The sequence below is a fragment of the Condylura cristata genome, unplaced genomic scaffold (genome assembly GCF_000260355.1).
Source record: "Condylura cristata isolate star-nosed mole 26May11 unplaced genomic scaffold, ConCri1.0 scaffold00029, whole genome shotgun sequence".
NCBI lineage: Eukaryota > Metazoa > Chordata > Mammalia > Eulipotyphla > Talpidae > Condylura > Condylura cristata.
In genome coordinates this window covers 4,953,287-4,974,515 of record NW_004567130.1, presented here as the reverse complement: position 1 = coordinate 4,974,515, position 21,229 = coordinate 4,953,287, and the positions used below count along the sequence as shown (strand labels likewise).

Sequence of the window (21,229 nt, the reverse complement as noted above, 5' to 3'; positions counted from 1 at the left end):
ATATATATATATATATATATATAAAGAGAGAGAGAGAGAGAGCGAGTGCTGGGGAGGGGCAAAGGGGGAGATTTACTGTGAGGAATTAGTTCACATTATTCTGTCAGGTGTAACATGGAGTCCCGAGAAAGTCAGTAGTGCAGTTTCAGACTAAGTCCAAAAAGCCCAAGTATCAAAAAAACCAATGGTCCAAGTGTCAGTCTGAGAGCAGAAGAGGACCAGAGACCCATCTCATCAGCCAGGCAGAGATGGAATTTTCCCTTCCTCAGTCACTTTGTTCTATTCAGACCATAAGCTGACTAGATAGGATATGCGCACACGCACAGTCTAACAATTCAAATGTCACCCTGGAATGCCCTCACGGATACTTCCAGAATAATGTGTAATCAAATATCAGGGCACCCCCACCCGCTGGCCCAGTCAAGTTGTCCATAAAATTAAACACCCCAAGTCCTATTCTCTGTAGTGAGAGTTCAGGGTAGGGATGTTCCCAGGGGTCACTTAGACCCCAAAAGGACCACTCTGGTGAGTGCTTGGCTTGGAGGAGCCTTGTTAAGGAATATGAGGGCAAGAGACATGGAGAGGGAGAGGGAACACAAGACACCATGGGCTGCACTTCTCGGGTTCAAGTTCGGTGAGTTCCAAAGGCCTGGCTTTGCCCACTCAGGGCCTCTATGGGATGAGTCACAACCCATGTGTAGGGCTCACAGCACCTCTGCCACACTCCAAATGCAAGGGGAATACAGAGTAGAGGGAGGACGCCCCTCACCTGCCATCCAAGGTAGGGGTGCACTTAGGATCTTTGGGGTTTCGGTATCATACTGCCTCCTTTTCTTCTCTGTTGGTCTGTGCCTTGCTGGTCACTCCCTGAGTAGGCCCATGATTGTGAACATTCTGTCTTCTAGATATTACTAGACGCCTCCCATTACGTCTGCCCAATTGTCTTTGCCTTCTCTGCGCCTTGCCGGACCTTATTCTCCCAGCACATTTCAGTCTGTGACCCTCTTGCGTGATACCAGCCCCATCTCAGACTCCAGAGAGGTTTACTGTATTGTTTTCACACATCAAAAATACAATCTCTGCCACATGCACGAGGGTAACCTGCTCTGAGAGCTCAAGTTTCTGGCTAGCTGGTGGGGGGAGCCTTGCTTTCTCTTTCTCCGAGGCTCTCCTGAGCTGCGCAGGTCCTTTCCTGCCCAGCAGAGCAAGGTCTGTTTACTGGCCCCAGGCGGTCGGTGTGGACAGCTCAGACACGTGGGCAGATCCACATTGGCAGACCCCCCAGAAGGCACCCAGAAGGGGAATATTGGCCATAGAAGTGGTTTCTATTTTTTGTTGTTTAAATGCCCAGTGCTTATATATTCATCATCCTGCTGTGAGTAAGAAACTCAAGATGAAGGAGGCTCACTGCGCATGTCTGAGAATTTCTCCTCACCTCTCACTGTTAGATTCTGAACATCCACAGATACATAAGCCTCTTGGGAAACTCCAGTCTAGACTGTAATTTGTTCATTTGAAGATTCATGTCATGTTAGCCACTATGTTCAGCAAGACAATTCCAAGGTCAAGTTAAGAATGGATGAGTTGTGACATTTTTGTTGTTGTTGTTAAGAATTTATTTTATTCATTCATGCATACAAGATCTGGAATATAGACCAGAGGTGCGAGGGTGAGAGGATCCACTGAAATGCACTGCTTAGGGGAGCAGTGGGGAGACAGGAGAGGTCTGCTGCGCCATGTGGGTCAGCTCCCTGGCCGGGGATCAAACTTGTGCCGCAGTGGCTGCTGGTAGCTTCCTAGTGCTGCACTTAACTCCCTGTGCCACCAGGGAGGCCCTGACTTGTTTTTAATATGTAGAAGTCACCTGCCCTGCTGGAGAGGAACCACTCTGGAATTTGGGACTCAACTGATCTTTCCATATTTCCCTCCTGCCTTTGCCTTCCAGGTAAACTTCCAAGGCCGGAAAACCGAAATGATCAGAGTCCGGAACCCTTGGGGCCATGTTGAGTGGAACGGGTCCTGGAGCGACAGGTGGGTCCCCATCCGTCTGTCTGACTGACACCCACCTTCATGCTGTTCATGGGGCCCGGTGGGCTTGTATGACCTGGGGAGGAGAAGTTTGTCTCGGGTGTTCTCTGGCTTCTGGGTGGCCGCCCCTCCTTCCCCGCCAGCCCCCAAGGCCCACCTTGCAGTCAAACTTGCTTCTGAGAAAGATTCTTAGAACGACTTCTTATCTTCCATGTGATTGTATTGGGGGGGGGGGGGTGACCGTATTGCCTCGCCTGTGGGTACTCACAGCCCCATGTAATGTGGCTCTTCACCTCCACATCTGAGAAGTCCCAGTGAGGGGTGTGTGTTGTGTGTGTGTGTGTGTGTGTGTTGTGTACAGTGAGTATTTGGGGTGTGAGACTCCCTGAAGTGTTGCCAGCAGGTCAGCATAGGATTCACTCTAATGGCCACTGACCAGTGACCCAGTAGAGGCAGAGAAGGGGGAATAGGAAACTCAGCCACAATGGCTCTGATGACTGGCGTTATTTATTTGACACCAGTCATAGATAAGTTCCTCCTGGGCCCTCCCTGGGGGTGAGGACACAGCACTGCAAGCTAGCGGCAGCTGCTTCAGTGTGAGTTCAATCCCTGGCCCCCAAGGGATCCACATGGCGCAGCAGACCTCTCCTGTCTCAACCACTGCTCCCCTCAGCAGTGTACTTCATCCATCTGCCTGTTCTGCTCCCCACTGTGTCCCTGGTGAATCCTCTCACCCTCTGCATCTCTGGCCTGTACCCCAGTTCTGTATGCACAAATAAATAAATTTTTAGAAAGAAAGGTGCTCCTTTGGGGTCTGTGTCCCTGGAGAGGTGGTCCTTGGCTGGGGTAACGGGGTGTAGGAGCAGGGCCAAGCCTGACCTGCCTCGGCCGGCCCTCTCTCCTCCCTCCCCCAAGCTCTGCCCACCTGCAGCTCCCTGGGCTCTGAGGAGTCTCCAACTTGGTTCAAGCCAAGTCAGTGTTTGTCCTCAGCTCAGACCAGCCACCAGGGGGTGCAGCCATTGGTGTGTCTGTGGCTTTATTAACCAGACTTCAGCTGGAGGGCTCAGGACTGACACCGGAGTATGCCCATCACTGCTCCCTCCCTGCCACCTGCACCCCTCCTGCCTCCACCTCCTCAGAACCAAGGCACTTTGGCAGAGACCAAGTCACACCAAACCAACTCCTTAGCAGGGATGAGCTCGGCTTGAAGAGAAATAGTGAAATCAAATGGAAAGAGACTGCTTCTAGCTCGTAAGATGTATAGAGCCCCTCAGCTTATTGGACGGAGACTATAGAAGGACAAAGGCCACTTTTTCCTTTTCCTGAGAAACATGGTAAAGAGGGAAATGTGGATTTTTACTGGAACTCAGCTGAGACTGCCAGCTTCCTGCTCCCACTAGCCTCGCGGGATGGGAGGGCCTGTCCCCATCCTGATCCCAGTGCTGATTCTGCCTGTTACCAGAACAGGCCTGAAAGCTCGGCTTGGCCTTTCAGCCCATTCTGTGTTGTGAGGCATTTGGAGGCAATGGCCCAAAGGGAAAATCAAGGCTCTTAGTTCTGTTCTCCAGACCCTGGCAGAGGCAGCCTGGGGAGATGCTCTGAGGTCCCTCATTGGTTCTCCTGAGCCCTCCTTCAGCAGTAAGAGCCCCAGGGTGAGGACGAAATGGCCACACCAGTGAGAGTGCTGTAGTGGGGTCTACGCCACTGGAACTGCATCATCCTTCACCAGGGTTTACCTGTGCGGGCTCATTCTACTCCATAGGTTTCCTCTCAGCAGGACTTCATTAAGTCAGCCAACCTCGCATGCCGGTTGACTGAATCCTCAGATGCAGAACCCTAGAGAAAGGAGGGCTGACGATATGTTATGTGTAGATTTTCTTTAAAAAAAAAAAAAAAAGATTTATTTGTGCATACAGAACTGGGGTACGGGGCCAGAGGTGCAGGGCCAGTGAGAAGATTCACCAGAGACAGAGTGGGGGCAGAACAGGCAGATTGACCAATTACACTGCTGAGGGGAGCAGCGGGCGGGCCAGGAGCGGTCTGCTGCGCCATGTGGGTCACCCCCAGGGCCGGGGATCGAACTGACGCTGAAGCAGCTGTGGCCAGCTTTGTAGTGCTGTGCTTTAACCTGCTGCACCACCAGGGAGGGCCACGTGTGGATTTTCTACTGCACAGAAGGTTGGTCACTTCGAGTTGTTCAAAGGTCAGCTACGTTTGGAGGCAGCTGTGTGTGTTGGGGGAAGGAGGGTGTCCCAAAGAAGCAGGGAACTTAAAGACATCATTTCCAATTTGGAGGGCAGTCGGCAGCTGCTCACCTAAGGACCGGCAAGACCCCCTGGTAGACCATGATCTGGCTTCCTAGGGAAAGAGAGAAGCTTCTTGGTAGATCAATGTCAGGCAAGTTTGTCAAATAAGGTAACTTTTCAAAGTGCCAGCTGGCGAATAAAGAGCAGAGGTCAAGGGAGTTTCCCTCCCTGGGGTGGTCCCATGAGGGGCATTTTCTTCCAGTGGCTGCACTTGGAGATGTACTTTCTGACCAACCTCAAATCCTCTGGCACATTTCTGGGGTTCAGAGTACAGTCACTCCCCAGGATCTATTCCTTTCATAGCTGCACACCCGCTTCCTAGGAAAGGGTGCCCCAGCCCTAGCCCAGTGACGCCCATGACCCCACACCCCTTGCTGGTTTTGTCCACTCCTAGCTCTTCCGAGTGGCGTTCGGTCAGCCTCGCTGAGCAGAAGCGCCTGTGTCACACCGCTCTGGACGACGGAGAATTCTGGTACAGTTCTTTTGTCTCTTCATTTGTGCACTAATTGCAAACCAGGTATGACAAGCTCCCAGGGCCTTTGGGTATAAAGAACACCTCATTTCGTCCTATATTTTTATCTTACATTTTGGTAAATCACATGCACTTGTCTCAAAATCCTGATACCCACCCAGGTTGCTAGAGGATTTAATATGTTATGTTCTGGGGAGTCACCCCATCTCCAGATTTGTTTAGGAGTCTCAAGGGAGTCCCTGTGATCCAGGGAACAGAAGAATCTGCCTCCAGCTCTAACCCAGCCTCCCTCCCCTGAGCCAGTCACCATCTGCGTTTGCATTTGAATCTGCAGCCCAGTGAATTGGCATGCAGGCCACAGGGTGCTCCTTCCGTCCCTCCCTCTTGCTCAACTTAGTGACAGGGACCCTGAAGGCAGCCACCTTTGGAGTTTCTCATAGTACAGATCAGTGGAAAGGAAACATCTGGCCTTTCCACAGGGCTGAATATCTTTGCTTAACTGAAAGTTGGCTAATGGGCCTTCATCTCTAGAAATCATTTCAAGTCTTATTTCTTCCTGAGGGACCCAGAAGCAGTTGACTCTTCCAACTCTCAAGAGCACAAACATCTGATTTCTGTTTCCTTTCATACGCTCAAGGCAGAGAATTCTTGCCTGAGTCCCTCCATTCCTTATAACATCTCTTTAGATATAACAAGCAAAACCTATTCCTTCTCATTAGGTGCTTCCAGTCTCCTCCTTTACATAACAAAAGACTCTTATCACTTTCAGTGCTAAGGAAATTCCGGTTTGGGGAGCCATGAGTCAGGAACTGTGGGTGAAGACCAAATATATGAGAAATATCTTTTGGTCACCTGAATTTCTTATAAATTATAACACCACACTGTCTTTACAGTGATACTGAAATCAGCAGCGTGCTCACTTCCTGTCACTCCTTAAAATCAACCATTGCAGCACCAGTTTGGGGGAAGAAAGTTTTCTCTATTGTGAGGTCAAACAGCAAGGAGACAGATTTGAGGCAAGGCTCAAATCTAGAGACTAGAAATGATTTTATAGAAATGGAGGTAGAAAGGAAATAAAAGTTAAGAATGTGAAGGCTATGGGCTTGAAGAAGTTTGATCAAATGGTTACAAATGGATCTATATTTGAAAAGGTCTCCAGACTCTCGGATGGATCTTTGTTTCTGGGTCCAAACATCTGATTTCTGTTTCCTTTCATATGTTTTTTTTTTCCTGTTTTCTTGATTTTGTGTCAGTAGTCTCATGGTTCTGCCCAGCTTGGGGTTTGGCTTCAGATCAATTTGCTTCTGCACAACTTTGTGTGATAAGACTCATAGAAAAGTGTCTGCCTTCATAGGAGCAAACTCAAGAGATAGTCAAACATTCATCACCACCCTGGGGATCAGCCATGGTTTCAATCCTCCTGAGTTTCTATCTTCAGTTCCTTTCCTATGAATTCCAAGCATCTCCTCAGTATCTCCCTGAACATCTACTCAGCAGACCATCACAGGGTAACATGTCTAAACCTCAAATCCTTCTCTGCCAAACTTGCTATAGCACAGTCTTCCTCACCTTTATCCATCCAACTATTCAAATACCTTCTTACCTTTCATTCTTCTCCCCACATTTAATCCTTCAGGAAATCCTATAGGATCAACTTGCATAATGTGTCTCAAACCTGACCACTGCTCACCACCTCCCATCCTGCCAGCCTGGACTGACCCACCTCATCTATCACCAGGACAACAGCACTTACTTCGTAGCTGGTGACTCCACTTCTATCTGTGCCCTTTCCCAGTGGTCATGGGTTATGGGTCATGTTGTTCTTCCACTTAACACGTCCTAATGTTTCGCCATCTAGTCAGAGTCAACGCTGGAATCCTTATGAAGACCTCCTGGTCTATCATATCTTTGAACATTGTCCAACACCTTGTGTCACCTCATTGGTCTTGGTGTGTCATGAGCGTATCATACACTTACCCATCTTAAGACCTGTTCTCCACCTACCTGGAATGCCAGAAAATCATTGTGTCCCATTCCCCTACTCTCCAGTCTCCATCTGAACAGTCAGGCTTTCTCTTTGCTGTCTGCAAAATGTCCCCCACCCTACATTCTCATCCTTCACCCTACTTTATTTCCCTTTGTTGTGCTTATCTATATCAACTATATTCTAACCTTTTTATCTTTCTTAACCTTTCCTTTATTTATTTATTATTAGATTTCTCCCCGATCCTCCAGAATGGAAGCAAGCTGTTCAGTAACAGCGGGTGACTGAGTGGGTGAGTAGGCTATGCCATGTCAGCCCTCCAAAGCGTGTGTCTCTCCATTCTCTCGCAGGATGGCATTTGCAGACTTCAAGGCCCATTTCGACAAAGTGGAGGTCTGCAACCTAACTCCTGACGCCCTAGAGGAGGGCGCCCTTCACAGATGGGAAGTGGCAGTCCACCACGGAAGCTGGGTGCGGGGCTCCACGGCTGGAGGCTGCCGCAATTTCCTGGGTCGGTAGTCTACCCACCTTTTAACTCTGTCACCCAAGTGTTGAGTCCAATCAGAATGCCAGTGGATCTGACCTGGGGAAGGCCCAAAACATGGAGTAAGACAGAAGCATTTCAGCGATGATTGGGAAAAGAAGGTTGCCAGGGTTTAGGAGATTTGGATAAGAACTGCTCAAGGAGCCACCCTTGTTTTACCACTTGGGTTATTTTCCATGACAAGTAATAGAAAACATAACTCACACTAATTTAGAAATAAAAAGATTTTACTTTCCTACATAACCAAACAGTCCAGAGGTGATCAGTGCACCTGCTTATGTACTCTGCGCTGGCTTTTGCTCTGTTGACTTCCCCAGAGGCTGTCTCACTTTACCGTGACGGGAGGCAGCCAGCTCTGGCCCCTCATTTCCTGCCATGCTCAGCAAGAACTCCTAAGGGTCCTCCAACAGAAGCCCTTAGCCTCCTCTAACTGGGGATTCCTTAAGCCTATGAGCCCGGTGAGCTCTGTGGACTGACAAACTTCTTGCTCAGGTTCCCTGTGGCAAGAGGGAATAGTGTAGGCCTGAGGTCACCTCTGCCCAAATCACATGACCACTGTGTCGGCCCTGGGAGACCAGTACAGCGTCCTGTACTCTCCTTTGAAATACCAAGTGGAAAAGAAAAAGAAAAAGACAGAACAAATTGCAATGGACAAAATTCAGAAGAATGTTTTTGAAAAGTTGCATGAGAAATGGTTCCAAAAGCGGCGGGTGTGAAAGAGAACACTTTTTATTCTCCCAGGGGATTGTAGAAAGTAGGGCATGAGGGAAATCAGGATGGAGGAGACTTTCTTCAGCTTTGGGAGCCTTTGCTGGGAGTGGGTAGGATGTGTGTGTGTGTGTGTGTGTGTGTGTCTTTTTTTTTTTTTAAAGGGGCAAATAATCTGCATCTTTCTAATGGCAGATACCTTTTGGACCAACCCACAAATAAAATTGTCCTTGACTGAGAAAGATGAGGGGCAGGAGGAGTGTAATTTCCTTGTAGCCCTGATGCAGAAAGATCGAAGGAAACTTAAGAAGTTTGGAGCTGAGGTGTTGACCATCGGCTATGCTATTTACCAGGTACGTGGGTGCCAGGTTACAGCGTGGTGCCCAGGGCCTTCTGAGTTCTCAGTCCCTTTTCAGCCTTACACCCGAGACTCAGCGCCAGTCCCTACACTGTGTCCAAGTAACCAAGCCCACAGCCAGAGACACCTCTTCCCCTCACACTCCTGTTACAGTGCCCCGGCAAAGACCAGCACCTGAACAAAGACTTCTTCAGATACCACACATCCCAGGCCAAAAGCAAAACCTTCATCAACCTGAGAGAAGTGTCTGAGCGGTTCAAGCTGCCCCCTGGGGAGTACATCTTGATTCCCAGCACTTTTGAGCCCCATCAGGAAGCAGATTTCTGCCTGAGGATCTTTTCAGAGAAGAAGGCCATTACCTGGTGAGTTTCAAAAACCCCCTTTGGTGGGAGATGCACTCACAGAATTGTCACCAGAGGGTGGTGGGAGCCACTAACCATCCTCTTGTCCTCTTTCCATGAACTACCTGAGAAACCAGGAAGGACACAGGGGAGGTTCTTAACCTGTCAGTGAAGCAAAGGCATTGTTTCCTATTTAGTTTCACATTAAAAAGTTGCTTTTTCTGGGCCCTCCGTGGTGGTGCAGCAGCTTAAAGCACAGCACTAAGAAGCCACTTCTGCATGAGTTGGGGCCCTAACCCAGAAGTGACCCACATGGCACAGCAGACTTCTCAACCCTCCTCCCGCCCCTCCCCCCGCTGCTTCCCTCAGCAGTGTAGTTCCTCCATCTGCCTGTTCGGCTCTCTGCTCTGTCTCTGGTGAATCCTCTCACCAACCCTGCACCTCTGGCCTGTACCCTAGCTCTGTATGCATAAACAAATAAATCTTTAAAAAAAAAAGTTGCTCTTTCCGGGGCTATCCTTGGTGGCGCAACAGGTTAAAGCACCACAATTTGAAGTTCTCCAAAGTCACTACAGCACAAGTTCAATCCCCCACCAGGGAGTTGACCCACATGGCACAGCAGACCTCTCCTGACCCTCCCACTGCTCCCCTCAGCAGTGTACTTCGTCGATCTGCCTGTTCTGCTCCCCGCTCTGTCTCTGGTGAATCCTCTCACCCACCACACCTCTGGCCTGTACCCCAGTTCTGTAAGCATAAGTAAATAAATCCTTAAAAAAATTTTTTTGCTCTTTCCAACTGACCCCAGAACCATGTGCACAAATACTCTTGAGTGAAGCCCTTCATTTTCCAGATGCTATTACCAAGAAGCTTCTGGAATGGGAACTACATGAGGGGAATGCCAGAGGTGTTTCTATGCATGATGAAAGGGGTGTCTATTCCAAGCCTCAAGAATCACACATACTTTCAGCTCCATTTCAAATAAATGCTGTACCTTCTTACATAACCAATATTCTGCCATCCCTCCCTCAGAATGTCTTAGCAAAATTATTTTGTATTAGTTACTTCCATGGAAGAAGTTTCTCTTTTGTCCATTTACCATTAATAACTGTGTGGCAGGGGTGGGAGGGAAATGGTTCAAGATTCAAGAAGCTCTTCCTTTCCCCAGTGGAGATTTTCTAGGAACCCCAGAGAATGACAAGATCTACTAATTCTGTTTCTGTTGAGCCCCCTCAAAGGATCAACCTGAGACAACAAGCTAGAGATAATGGTGGCCACACAGCCTGCTCCGGTTTTCTCTTCTGCCTAGTGACATAGAATTGCATCATGTTGGGCAATGACAGTTTCACAGTGACAAATTCCGGTTGGGTTTCCCAGGCTGACTGCAGAAGGCATGGTTCTTCCTCATCAGCTACAGGGAGGCAATACAATCTTTCATTTTTAAAATTCTGCTCAAAGTTTTACTCCAGTCTTCTCTCTCACACACTAATTACACTGAGGATGAAGTGTATCCACTCACACAAAAGAACCCCAGGTGAGATCCAAGCAGATGGGCAGCTCCTGCGGGCAGCAGGGACAAGAGAGGAAAGGCTACGCGGAGCTGTTCGTTAACCCTCATGTTCTCTGTCCATTAGAGGTGGGGTCCCAGATAATGCCACCCTCAGGGTGCATGGTGTAGATGCAATAGTCAGTGTGCCCTGGAAGGTGATATTGAGTTTGATATGCGTGTGTCATCCGCTGTGACCCTGAATCAGTAACAGGCCCTAGTGGCTCAGTAACAGAACCAGGCTCAGGGGTTTGCCCCTATGGAGGGGTGGGGGGGTGTTGCTGCAAGGTGAGCTTGTTGGTTCCGCCTCCACACCCTCTATAAGCCTTTAAAACTCTCCCCCTAGTGAGACAAGCTGAGTGTCTTGTCTCAAAGTACAGGATTTACCAGTTCTCCTTGGGTGATGCCACACTGTCTTCCTCTAACTTTCATGTCGAGCAAGGTCTGCCTGAAGACTGGAGAGGGAGGTCAGTGTGCAGTGAAATGCAGGCACAGAAAAGGACGGCTGCTGCGGGACAGAACCTTCCAGCACCTCTGGACCTGGTAGCTCTGCAGGCTAACGGGGAAGTGAATCCATGATTATCAACACAGTTTTTGTGTCCACAGGGACATGGATGGAAATATAGACATTGACCTTCCAGAGGTGAGTCATCTTGTGGACAGTGGGAGTCAGTGGCTTCTTGGAAATTTCCTTCTAACCATCACACCACTTAAAATGCCAAAGCTCAGGGAATGGTTACGTGGGAGCAAGGAAGTACCTGGATTCTAACCTCTTGGTTAGAACAAGAGTGACCGTTCTCTCAGCAGAAGCCCCCACTCTGTTTCCTGAGAGGTTACTGCTGTTGTTTAAGTGGATGGAATAGCTTTGAAATGCATTCATTGCAGAAAAACAACAGATGAAAGGAAAACAAGAGAAGCAGGTAGAATTTTTACTGTGGCATGGGGAACATAACTTCTTCCTTGTGTTGTCTCTTAGGAGAGCAGTAGGGGCTGGTCTGACTCTTGTCCGAGGGCTGTGAGGCTTCCAAGAGATGCTGATGTGACCAGAACATGACACCCCCAACTCGAGCGATGGCCAGTTTTTAGGAAGGGCTTTCTCTCCTTGCTGCCCCCCTGGGGCTGGCTTATGAGCAGACCCCAGACAGAACAGGTGCTCCATGCCAGAAAGAGTCCTGCCCGTAAAGATTCACCTATCACGACAGGTGACCGGGCAGGTAACTATAGTCTAGGTGGTGCGCTGTGAGCTAGAGGAAGGGGAGGCTGCTGGCAGCCCTGGCTGGACCAGCCCAGGCAGGAGTCAGTTTCTCACCTATCAGGTGAGGAGGGCACGGCCGGCCCACTGTCCTTCCAGATGCTGCTGTTACAGGGCAACCCAATGTGAACTCGTTGAGTCACCTGTGCGTTTACAGGGACTTATACAAGAGTCAGCCTCAGGCACATGCAGAAAGGTTAATAATGGGTTTATTTACAAGAGAAAGGGACATGAACAACTCAGGAAAAGAGAGAGAGCGAGAAGTTGGTTAATGCATCCTACCGGTCCACTTCTTTCAAAGAGTCCTCACAAGGGAACAAACTGTTATTCCCAACCCGCTGGCTGTGGCCAGTGCTGGCCCAGGCTTCTGCGTCTGCCGTGAGGTCCCCGCTCCCCCTCCAGTGGACGGCACCACCTCCGGCCCAGGGCTCTCCTTTCCTGCTCTTTCTTTGGGAAAGAAAATGTCAGTGTCTCTCTTGTGGCTCCAAAGCACGTTCTTCTGGTTAACTTTTAGCCTCAGAAGCCAACTCCACCTGCCCAGGAGACAGAGGAGGAACAGCAGTTCCGGGCCCTGTTTGAACGCGTGGCTGGTGAGGTAGGGCTGCCCAAGCCTTGTCCCCTGCAGGGCGGAGGGGCCAGGTCCCCTCTCCAGGGATGCGGTGACACTTCCAGAGGCTGATCCAGAGGCCGGAAGGAGCTGGCAGGGACAAAGCCGCCCTGGTCTTTTGAGAAGTGCTAATGCCTCCTCCTCCTCATATCTCTCTCCAGCCTGCACTGACCAGGCTGCAGTACCCAGAGGAGCTCGGGCCAGGTCCAAAAACTGCATGGGAACTAGAGACAGCATTCGGGGGGTTCCTTTGACCCCTGCCCAGAAATTGGCACCTTCATCATGCTCTCTCCGCTCTTTTGAAGGTGGTGGTGGCAGAACCGCTGGTGTTAAGTAGTAAATATCTGCCAGCATTTTGCCAGCTAACACCAGAGGCGTGGCCAGCTTTGGTGGCTGGGGACCGGGGCAGCCTGGAGAGAGTCTGCCCCCCTTGCTTTCTGCCCTCCCCCTGCCCATTCCCACCCTCTCAGATACTCAGCTTGTTTTTTGGGGACACTGCCTGTGTCTGGGGGGCTGGGGTCTTCACTGTCCTGCCCAGGTCTCCTCGGTCCTGCTACTGTTCCACCCATGTTCCCTTGAAGCCTCTCAATTGGTAGCTATAAATGACATTAGCCTAATAAGCCAATTCCTGACGAATTCCTGGCTTCCTTCCCTTGACAGGACTCCTGAATTGTAAAGGGTGAACCTTAAACTTAGGGGTAGCATTTCAGGCACTGTCATAAACAGCCAGGTCCAGCAGCAGGGGACCTGTGAGTAGCCCTCAGTCTCCACACTGTGGGAGATGGGCAGGCGGAAGGGAGAGGTGAGTGGACAGCTACAGACGCAGCACGGCCTGGGTGAGCTCCTCTGGCCTGGGAGGGACAGATGTCACCAGAGTGGAGATCCAGGCTGGGGAGGAAGGGAGAATGGCGCAGGCGATTCATTCAACCTTTCGTAACAACAAAAAGCACCTCAAGTCCAGCCCTGGGACGACTTTGCCCACTCGACCCCATTCTTCCTGCCTCCTCTCCTCGGGGGACTTGGGCTGGATCGGGGATTCTTTGCGAGGTGGGTATCCGCCACCTGTGCTCTTCAGGCCTGAAGAGTTCCAGGGCTGAAAGGCGGCAGCCACATGTAAAGAGCTCCAGGGACTATGTTTCATGCTATTTCAAAACCTTGACAAAGGGGCCTTGAGTCAGTGCCACTCAAAGTCTGCGCACAGTCACCTGGGCATCCTCACCAGGTCCTCATCAGTAGGTCTGGGGAAGGCCTAAGACTCTGCATTTCTCTCAAGCTTTCTGAGTGCAGCTGGTGGTGAGATTTAGTGGGATTTGCTGGACCTTATGTCAATGGTTCTGAAATTCATCCTCAGAGGTTTTGAAAATAATCAATGAACCATTGATTGTCACAGTCATCCCGATCAAAATGGCCCCGGGGGTAAGCCCCTGGTATGGGCGTTTTTGAAGCTCTCGGGGTGCTTCTGCAGTGACAGAGGCTTGGGAACCCAGTCACCAGTGTCCTCTAGCACAGCAATCGTTTAGGGAGCGTGGGCTCAGGGGAGGACGAGCATGTGTGGCCTGGCCTGACTTACGTCCTTACGTCCCTTCTTGGGTGCCTGAAAGTTTACAGAGTAGTGAGCAGGCTGCAGCCACACAGGTGTGGGGCACCCAGAAAGCAAGAGGGTGCTGAGGGATGGGCTGCTCTCAAGCCAAATTAGCTCATAACTGAAAGAAAACAATGAGTCATTAAAAGCAACTGTCTCCTCTTCAACAGGACATGGCGGTAACCGCAGAAGAACTGCAATGTATTTTAAATGCTGAGATGCAGGCGAGTAAGTGTTCCCACCCACCACCCACCACCCACCAGGCACCCCAGGGCTCCCATGGAGTGGACACGTGACAGGCGCCCAGCCTGGTTCTCTGTTCCCCAAGCTCCCTGCTTCAGACAGATTTTAAAAGTAGCTTTTGTGGCTTATTTCCTAACTCCAAAAATGATGCAGGTTTGTAGGAGGAAATTCTTTAAAATTCAGAAAAGATAATGACAAAGATAAAAATCACTAGTCACCTCACCACTGTAAATAACTCTTGTTAGCGTGTGTGTGTTTGAGCTAGTGTCTGTTTATCATACATGCAGTCTGCGTCTCTGTGTGTGGATGGGGGGATGGGTGGGTAGGTAGAGAGACAGACGGACAGATAGACAAATAGATGGATAGATAAGTGATAGACACTTTTACTTTAACAGCTTTGAGGCATAATTCACATACATAGAGTACACCCACTTAAGGCACACAACTCAATAGTTCTTAGCTATTCACAGAATTCGGCAATCACCTCAGTCAATTTTTAGAGCCTTTCATCACTCCAAAAAGAGACCCTGTACCCATCCACCATCCCCTCTCCACTTCCTCCATCCCCTGTCTCTCTTCTCTGTCTCTACTCTCTGTCTTTATAGATTTGCCTGTTCTAGACTTTTCATAGAAAAGGCATCTTGTAATATGTGATTTTGTTGTACCCAGCTTCTTTCACTTAGCATGATATTTTCAAGGTTCAGCCACGTGTGGCATGTGATATCCAGGATAATAGCCCCTCATATGACCAGTTTGTTGTGTGTACATATTTTCATTTCTCTTGGGACCATAGTTAAAAGAATTGCTTGAATTCAGAAATAATTTTATAGCTAATGTTTTGAGGAAATGCCTGACCATTTTCCAAAGCACTTTTTTTTTTTACATTTCCATTAGCAGTGTGTGAATGTTCAAATTTCTCCAATAATTTTAACCCTGCTTTTTAGACTACATTTTTATGAACATTTCCCCAAGATCATTAAATATGTTTCAAAAGTTCCTAAATGTTGTGTAACAATCCATCCTAGGTACATAACCCAACGTACTGTTCAGGCCCTTCCATTGGTCCTTCTAGAACTTCTGACTTTTGGCATTATAAATAATGTAACAACAAGTCTTCATTTAACATTCTGTGCTTAGAAATCATAAGATGAAGATAAATGGATGGAAGGCTAATCCCATTTTAAGGCTTTTTTTGTATTTTGTAAATTTTTCTCCCCAAGAGCCGTGTCATTTCTACTCTCCTCAGTATCCTAAGAGACTGACCAGGTCAGCACCCTAGTGAGTCCCAGATCTCACCACACTGGGACTGTCAGCATCTGGGAACAGTTTTAACAGATTTCAACTGAATTCTGCTTTCATGTGTGATTTCAGAAAAGAACATTCAGTTTAAGAAGCTAAGTCTGATTTCCTGTAAAAACATCATTTCTCTAATGGACGTATCCTTCCAAATATGTGGGCAAAAATAGATGTTCAGTGTTTTTCTCTGCAGACCTCCCTAGGACATGGCCCCCAAGACCTGCAGGCTACACTTCACAAACGGTAGCTGAAGCTGGGTGACCCCTGGAGCTAGAACTGGAACAGAACCCATAGGCATAGTCTGTCTGTGGAGGATTGTTTTTGAAGATGTTACCAGAGCCAGGGTCCAGCAACTTGCGGTTCAAAGGCCAAAACTCAAAAGTTGAGAGCTGGTGGGAAGAAATCAGGTTGATTCAGGAGGTGGTGGACTATTGTCTCCAAGGGACAGGCACTGCGGGACATGTGGATGGGCATAGGCTACTGTTCTCTTGACTCATGGCCATCAGGCGACCAGGCAGGCGTCATTCATCAAGGGTAGGGGCTCTGGGCTTCTCTCTTGGGTCCCAACTCCTGTTTTCCTTAAGTAAATGCAGGGTTGGTGATTCCCTACAGAAGTTCTCCATCTCACTCTCAGTTGTTTTCTTCAAGATCAGAACAAAGACGAGGAAGTTTGGTAACTGGGCTGGTGACAACATCTCATTCTTGAGGTGCCCCTGCTTCTCACCTCACCACCTGCTCCCCATTCTTGAGGGGTGATGGGCAAGTCCTTTCTTCTGGACCTGTTTCCTACCAAGATCAGGGGCTGAGATTTGGAGACCCAGATGTGAGATATGACTAGTTGTCTTATCATTTTTATCCCAGTGAGTGACAATTATTTGGAAGTTTTAATGTCTCCAGCTTTTGGAGACAAAGGGAATTAAGCAATTCAGGGCACAGGGGTCAAAAATGAAAAGAAGCTGAAATGTAGGTGAGGGACAAAGAAATCTGGACTTAGCTGAAGGTTTTTGGCTAGTCAGGGAACACTTCACAATGATGAATGAAGAAGCTACTCTCAGATAACTGCAGACTGGAGTTTCAGCAGGCGCTTCGCCTCCTGGAGAACTCCCTCTCTCTGAGCTGTTAGTTCCCACTGGCCTTGGAGCTCAGCCCAAGGTTGTTTGCATTTGCTGTGTCTAGCACCAGCCTCAAAGAGAAAACTCCAGATTAAGTTTATTTTTCTTTTGTGCTCTTTGGGGTCTGAAATCAATTTAACTATCTGCCTCGTTCCAAAGGATTTGAGAATCTTGCTGCCACTCTGGGGTCCCATCCAAGGAAATGAAGAGGGGTGTGGGAGGGGTTGAGTGGGCATTCAATCTTCAGCTGTGCTTCCTACCTGATCCCTATCCTGTGCCTTGTATAGATTCCTGGCTTAGTAACTGAACCGTCTCCCTAGGCATCTGAATCCATGTCACCCAAGTCAGCCCACGCTGGGCCTGCCTCTGAAATCCCAGGTTGAAACGTATTTGCTTCTTCCTTCCTTAACTGACTCCTGACACAGACCAGCTGCAACGGGAAGCTGGAATTTGATGAATTCAAAGTACTCTGGGACAAACTGAAGAAGTGGATCGTATGTAACCTGGTGGTGCTTGGCCTCGGGTTTGTAGAGACCTAGAGCAGAAGGGGGGTTTTAAAGGTCATGGTGTTGCAGGCAAGAGGATTAATTTCCAGAAAAGGCAGTGTAAGGTCCAGCGGATAGAATAAGGCAAGGACACAGAAGCAGGAGAGGGGAAGGCTTTATTGCGCTCCCGGGCAGGTGAGGTCTGCAGGCCCCCTGCAGGGGCCTGGGAGTCTCGCTCAGTGCACGGTGAGGGGTCCCATATATGCCCCGCTCTGTCAGGCCCGGGGAGGGAGCGGAAGAGTCATGCCACCCTTTTTGGTCAGCTGTCCCCTTTGTTTAGGGTCTTTGGTCCTTATCAGAGTGGCTACCTGGGGGCAGGGAGCGACAGCCTGGGACAGCATCCTGACACCAACTCAGCAGCTCATCGTGATACCCAGATATTGATACCTTTTGCCACTCTGGGGGCCTGGGTGACCTTCCAGGTAGAAGAGAACAAATCATGATGAAATTCCAGCAGGGCTGGTGATGCTGCTGGAGGTACCACAGTGCTTCCACCGGAAGTGAAAAGCCAAAGGAATCAACCTCCTTTGGAGGGCCCCCTCAGCCCCCATGAGGCCTCTCCCCCTCACTGGCCACCCCCCACTGCTGCACGAGTGTCACCTCTCAGGGCCGCCATGTTGACTTAGCCCTTGAACCACCACAGACGCTTGTCCCATGAAGCCAAGCCGTAACTGGCAGACACTTTGGAAACAAACTTTAAGAAAGTAAAGTTTATTTACAGCAAGAACAAATGGACTCCCGCTTGGGAGGGGCAAGGAAGCCATGGTGGGCCCCCACCTAGGGGAATTTAAGCCTTCCCCCTCCTGTAAAACCGCACCATCTCCTCGGCCAGAGGTGCCAGGATCCCAGCGCTCATCTCAGAGTTTCTCTTTTTACTGCCCCGGTCCAACGTCTCCTACAACTTACTGTTCCAATTCTCCTTAAATTTTAGCCATAATATTTACTGCCCTCTGGGCTTTCACCTCACCTCTGGAGTATGTCTGGCTGGCCCTTAGAATTCACTGTCCTAGCTCTGGAGAAGTCTCGGGAGCTCCTCTTCAGCTCTCGGGAAGTCCAGCCCGCGTCCCTGAAGCTGCCTAATTAGCCCCAACTTGGCCTGGGACTCACCAGGGCCCTCGTTCTCCTCCCCAGGACCTTTTCCTTCAGTTCGACGCTGATAAATCCGGCACCATGTCCTCCTACGAGCTGCGGATCGCCCTGAAAGCCGCAGGTAAAGAAAAGCCCAGGGCAGGTGCAGGCGACTGCGTCAGGGGCTTTGTCTTGCTTTTCTCTGGACTCCAGGAGGTGGCCGCTGGTGCTTCCCAGGGCAGAGCCAGAGGTCAGACCCAGGACTCCCTCAGTCACTTCAGGGCCCTGCATTTTAGATCATAGTGCAATGTTGGTAGGATTTAAAAAACGTATTTCCACAAAGGGTGAGCCCTAAGAGGCCTCCGAGCCTCTGACCAAGTTTTCTGCCCAAGCAGTTACCAGGACCCTCCTGGGGCAAGCCACAGTCTTCCAACCCTCTCATTCCTGTGTTACAGACACACAGGACACGCCTGTGGTTTACAGTCAGGGGGCCGCTCACAGACTCATGCACCCCCTCTGCCACCTGCCACCCTTTCCCTGACTTTGTCACCATGGGCCAAGTCCCTGAATCCTAACCGGATATGTGTGCAGAGCTCGTCCCCTGCTCCCAGCAGGAAAGGTGGGTTTGGGATGCCTCTGGCTATGCCACAGCGAGGCAGGTTCCGTCTCTGGGGCCCAATTGTCCTCTGCAACCCTCAGGCCCCACAAGCGGGGTGGTGTTTCTCACAGAGCATGTTCAGGGAAATGGGCCCCTGGCTTCTGCTGACCCCGATACTCTTGTTCCCTCCCAGGTAACCATACAGCTGGGAAGTGTCAGCTTTCAGGTCCAAAGGGACAGAATGTAAAAAGCAGGAGCATCTGGGTCCTGCATGAGGGCGAAGAAACAAGATTAGTTGTAAATGTGACACAGATGCAATGGGCCAGGTTTTCCTAGGGGTTGGGGACCTGTTTCCAGAGTAAGAAAACCAAGCAGGGACAAAACGGCTGCCCTTCTGTGAGGGGTGTGACCAGTCTTTCCCATCCAACTTGAGGTGGAGGGGGCTCCCCCTCCCCCCTCCTTCCCACTGAGTACAGCTCCGGCGCTCTGGGCACCCCACTGTACAGAGTCCAGAAACTACCAGGCGTGGGTCTCCTCTGTGTGAAGCTGGGGCTGAGCAGACAGGGACCCTGGCTGGACTTCTAGGCAGTACTTTGACTATTTCCTGGCAAGTGAGTATGTGGTTAAAATAAATTGGGGGGGGGGGTGGCGACAATCATTCCTAAGGAACTTGGTTAGAAATCAAGCATTAAGTATCAGATCTTTCCTTGTGGAAACCCTCAGTCCACCAATGAGGAAACCCAAGTAAAGCGAGTTCCCGCTGGCCTGAGCAGCAGCCGCCTGCATCCAGGCCCGTGGCCCCAGCCTGGTGGCCCCCCACCCCCAGGACTGTGTGAGTGGAGCCTGCCCCGTGTCATTCACACTGGGCAGCGGCATCTCCTCTGAGCAACACAGTTTCTAGAGCCCCCAACAGCTCTGGGATCAAATACCGCTGAGAAATGTCCACTTACTGTGGGTTTGTGGCCGGAACCCCCAGATGCCCAGCAGAGGCAGCTGGAGGTGAGCTCCAGCAGGGAGCCAGAGGGGAGGCTGGGGAGGAGCACGAGTGACTCAGGTGAGACCTCCTGAACCGTCACAGACCCTCTGCGTGACTTGGGCACCAGCAGCAACACCGGACCTCACTGACCTCAGGGCTCAGCACGGCTGTGGGGGCTGCCTCCAGGACCCTCACCTGCAGAATCAAGCCCAGAACAGCAGCCTCCCCTGGGCAGGGGGCTCCCTTTGTTAGTCACCCCGAGGTTCCCTGGGTGCTCCCAGGAGGTGTACCCTTGGGGCTCAGCCATGGGGCTCGTCCTCTCACCCTTTCCCACAGGCTTCCAACTGAACAGCCGCCTCCTGCAGCTCACCGTCCTCAGGTACACAGACGAGACGCTCCAGCTGGGCTTCGACGACTTCCTCAACTGCTTGGTGCGCCTGGAGAACGCCAGCCGTGAGTGTCGGGGTGGGGGTGGGGGCTGCCTGTCCTGGACCACAGGACACGCTCCACCTTCTGGGAGCATGTAGGAAGCCGCCCGCCAAAAACTAGAGCAAACACAGGCCCAGGGCTGTGGGCTGGTCTACGTGAGGCATGTGGCTGCGGGGGGGCCAGGCTGGGGGGCATGTATAAGTCTGCCCTGCCGAGCATCTGTTACAATGAGTGTTCTCTCCACATTCCAGCCCCTTTGGGTGGGAGTGAGGGTGGGGCTTCTGCCTCCTATCTGAGGACCTGTCCAGTTTCTGGTCAAATCCTGTTATTGCACATAGAAGAGTCTCTTGCCCTCTCTCTCTTCCTCGCTTCTTTTCCCCACCTTTCTGTATTATAAATCCCAGACACCAACCCAGTTTTCGCAGAGTTTGGCATCCCTGGAAGAGAGAGACTTTGTGGAGATGGCCTTTAGCGCTTGCAGCATATGGTTATACCCACCCCATCCTCACGCCCAGAACGGTGACAAAGTTGAAGCTGAGTGATTGAAGCTGAGTGAAGAATGCCCAGCTCTAGCAGATTCTTACATGCCACCAGAGGAGCCTTTCAGCCACAAAGGGAGGGCCCCTCAGTCCTGGGGAGAGAATAAAACTTGCTGCAGGAACAACTCCAACACTGACAGCTCTCTCATTCTCTTCCTCAGGGGTGTTCCAGGCTCTCAGTATGAAGGACAAAGAGTCCATGCATCTCAACATCAATGAGGTATGTCCAAATCAGACCTTTGCTCAGGGATCCAGCCAGGGCTAGACAGACAACCCACTCTCCATAGCATTCACTGAATACACAATTGCATGTGAGGGCTGACAGGTAGCCAGAGGGTAATTGGCCATGATGAAATTGTTAATGTGTTTGAGGGACTGTTCACTTAACAGTCCATGTAATCTTTACAACAGTCCTGTGAGCTAAGGACTTTTGCTACACCTATTTTGCAGAGGTGGAAACTGAGGCAGGTAGATTTATCACCTGGAACAAGTGAGCAAATAAACCGTGCCCTCTTGTCTTTCTGCCACATCTCCTCTGGCTACCGGCCTTCTAGCTTCCAGTTTGTTCCCTGCTTGCTCGTGTCATCTGTGGGTTTCATGATTCTTGGGTACATGCACACATACACAAACACACACCTCTACTTCAAAAACCCTGAGAAATATACAGCTTTTACCAGTCAGTATAGGACTTATCATAG

General features: G+C 50.3%; 1 protein-coding gene across 1 annotated transcript in view; it reads left to right on the top strand.

The window, feature by feature from the left end:
• CAPN9 (calpain 9) overlaps positions 1-20,796 on the top strand; it is a 42,806-nt gene extending 22,010 nt beyond the window's left edge. Inside the window, exons 10-22 of the mRNA XM_012730826.1 lie at positions 1,946-2,031; positions 4,729-4,806; positions 7,141-7,301; positions 8,238-8,395; positions 8,554-8,762; positions 10,891-10,927; positions 12,051-12,131; positions 13,896-13,953; positions 15,340-15,404; positions 16,802-16,870; positions 18,053-18,131; positions 19,900-20,016; positions 20,693-20,796. Coding sequence (XP_012586280.1) covers positions 1,946-2,031; positions 4,729-4,806; positions 7,141-7,301; positions 8,238-8,395; positions 8,554-8,762; positions 10,891-10,927; positions 12,051-12,131; positions 13,896-13,953; positions 15,340-15,404; positions 16,802-16,870; positions 18,053-18,131; positions 19,900-20,016; positions 20,693-20,796 — 1,302 coding nt within the window. The remainder of the gene's footprint in view (positions 1-1,945; positions 2,032-4,728; positions 4,807-7,140; positions 7,302-8,237; positions 8,396-8,553; positions 8,763-10,890; positions 10,928-12,050; positions 12,132-13,895; positions 13,954-15,339; positions 15,405-16,801; positions 16,871-18,052; positions 18,132-19,899; positions 20,017-20,692) is intronic.
• The last annotated feature ends 433 nt before the right edge of the window (positions 20,797-21,229 follow it).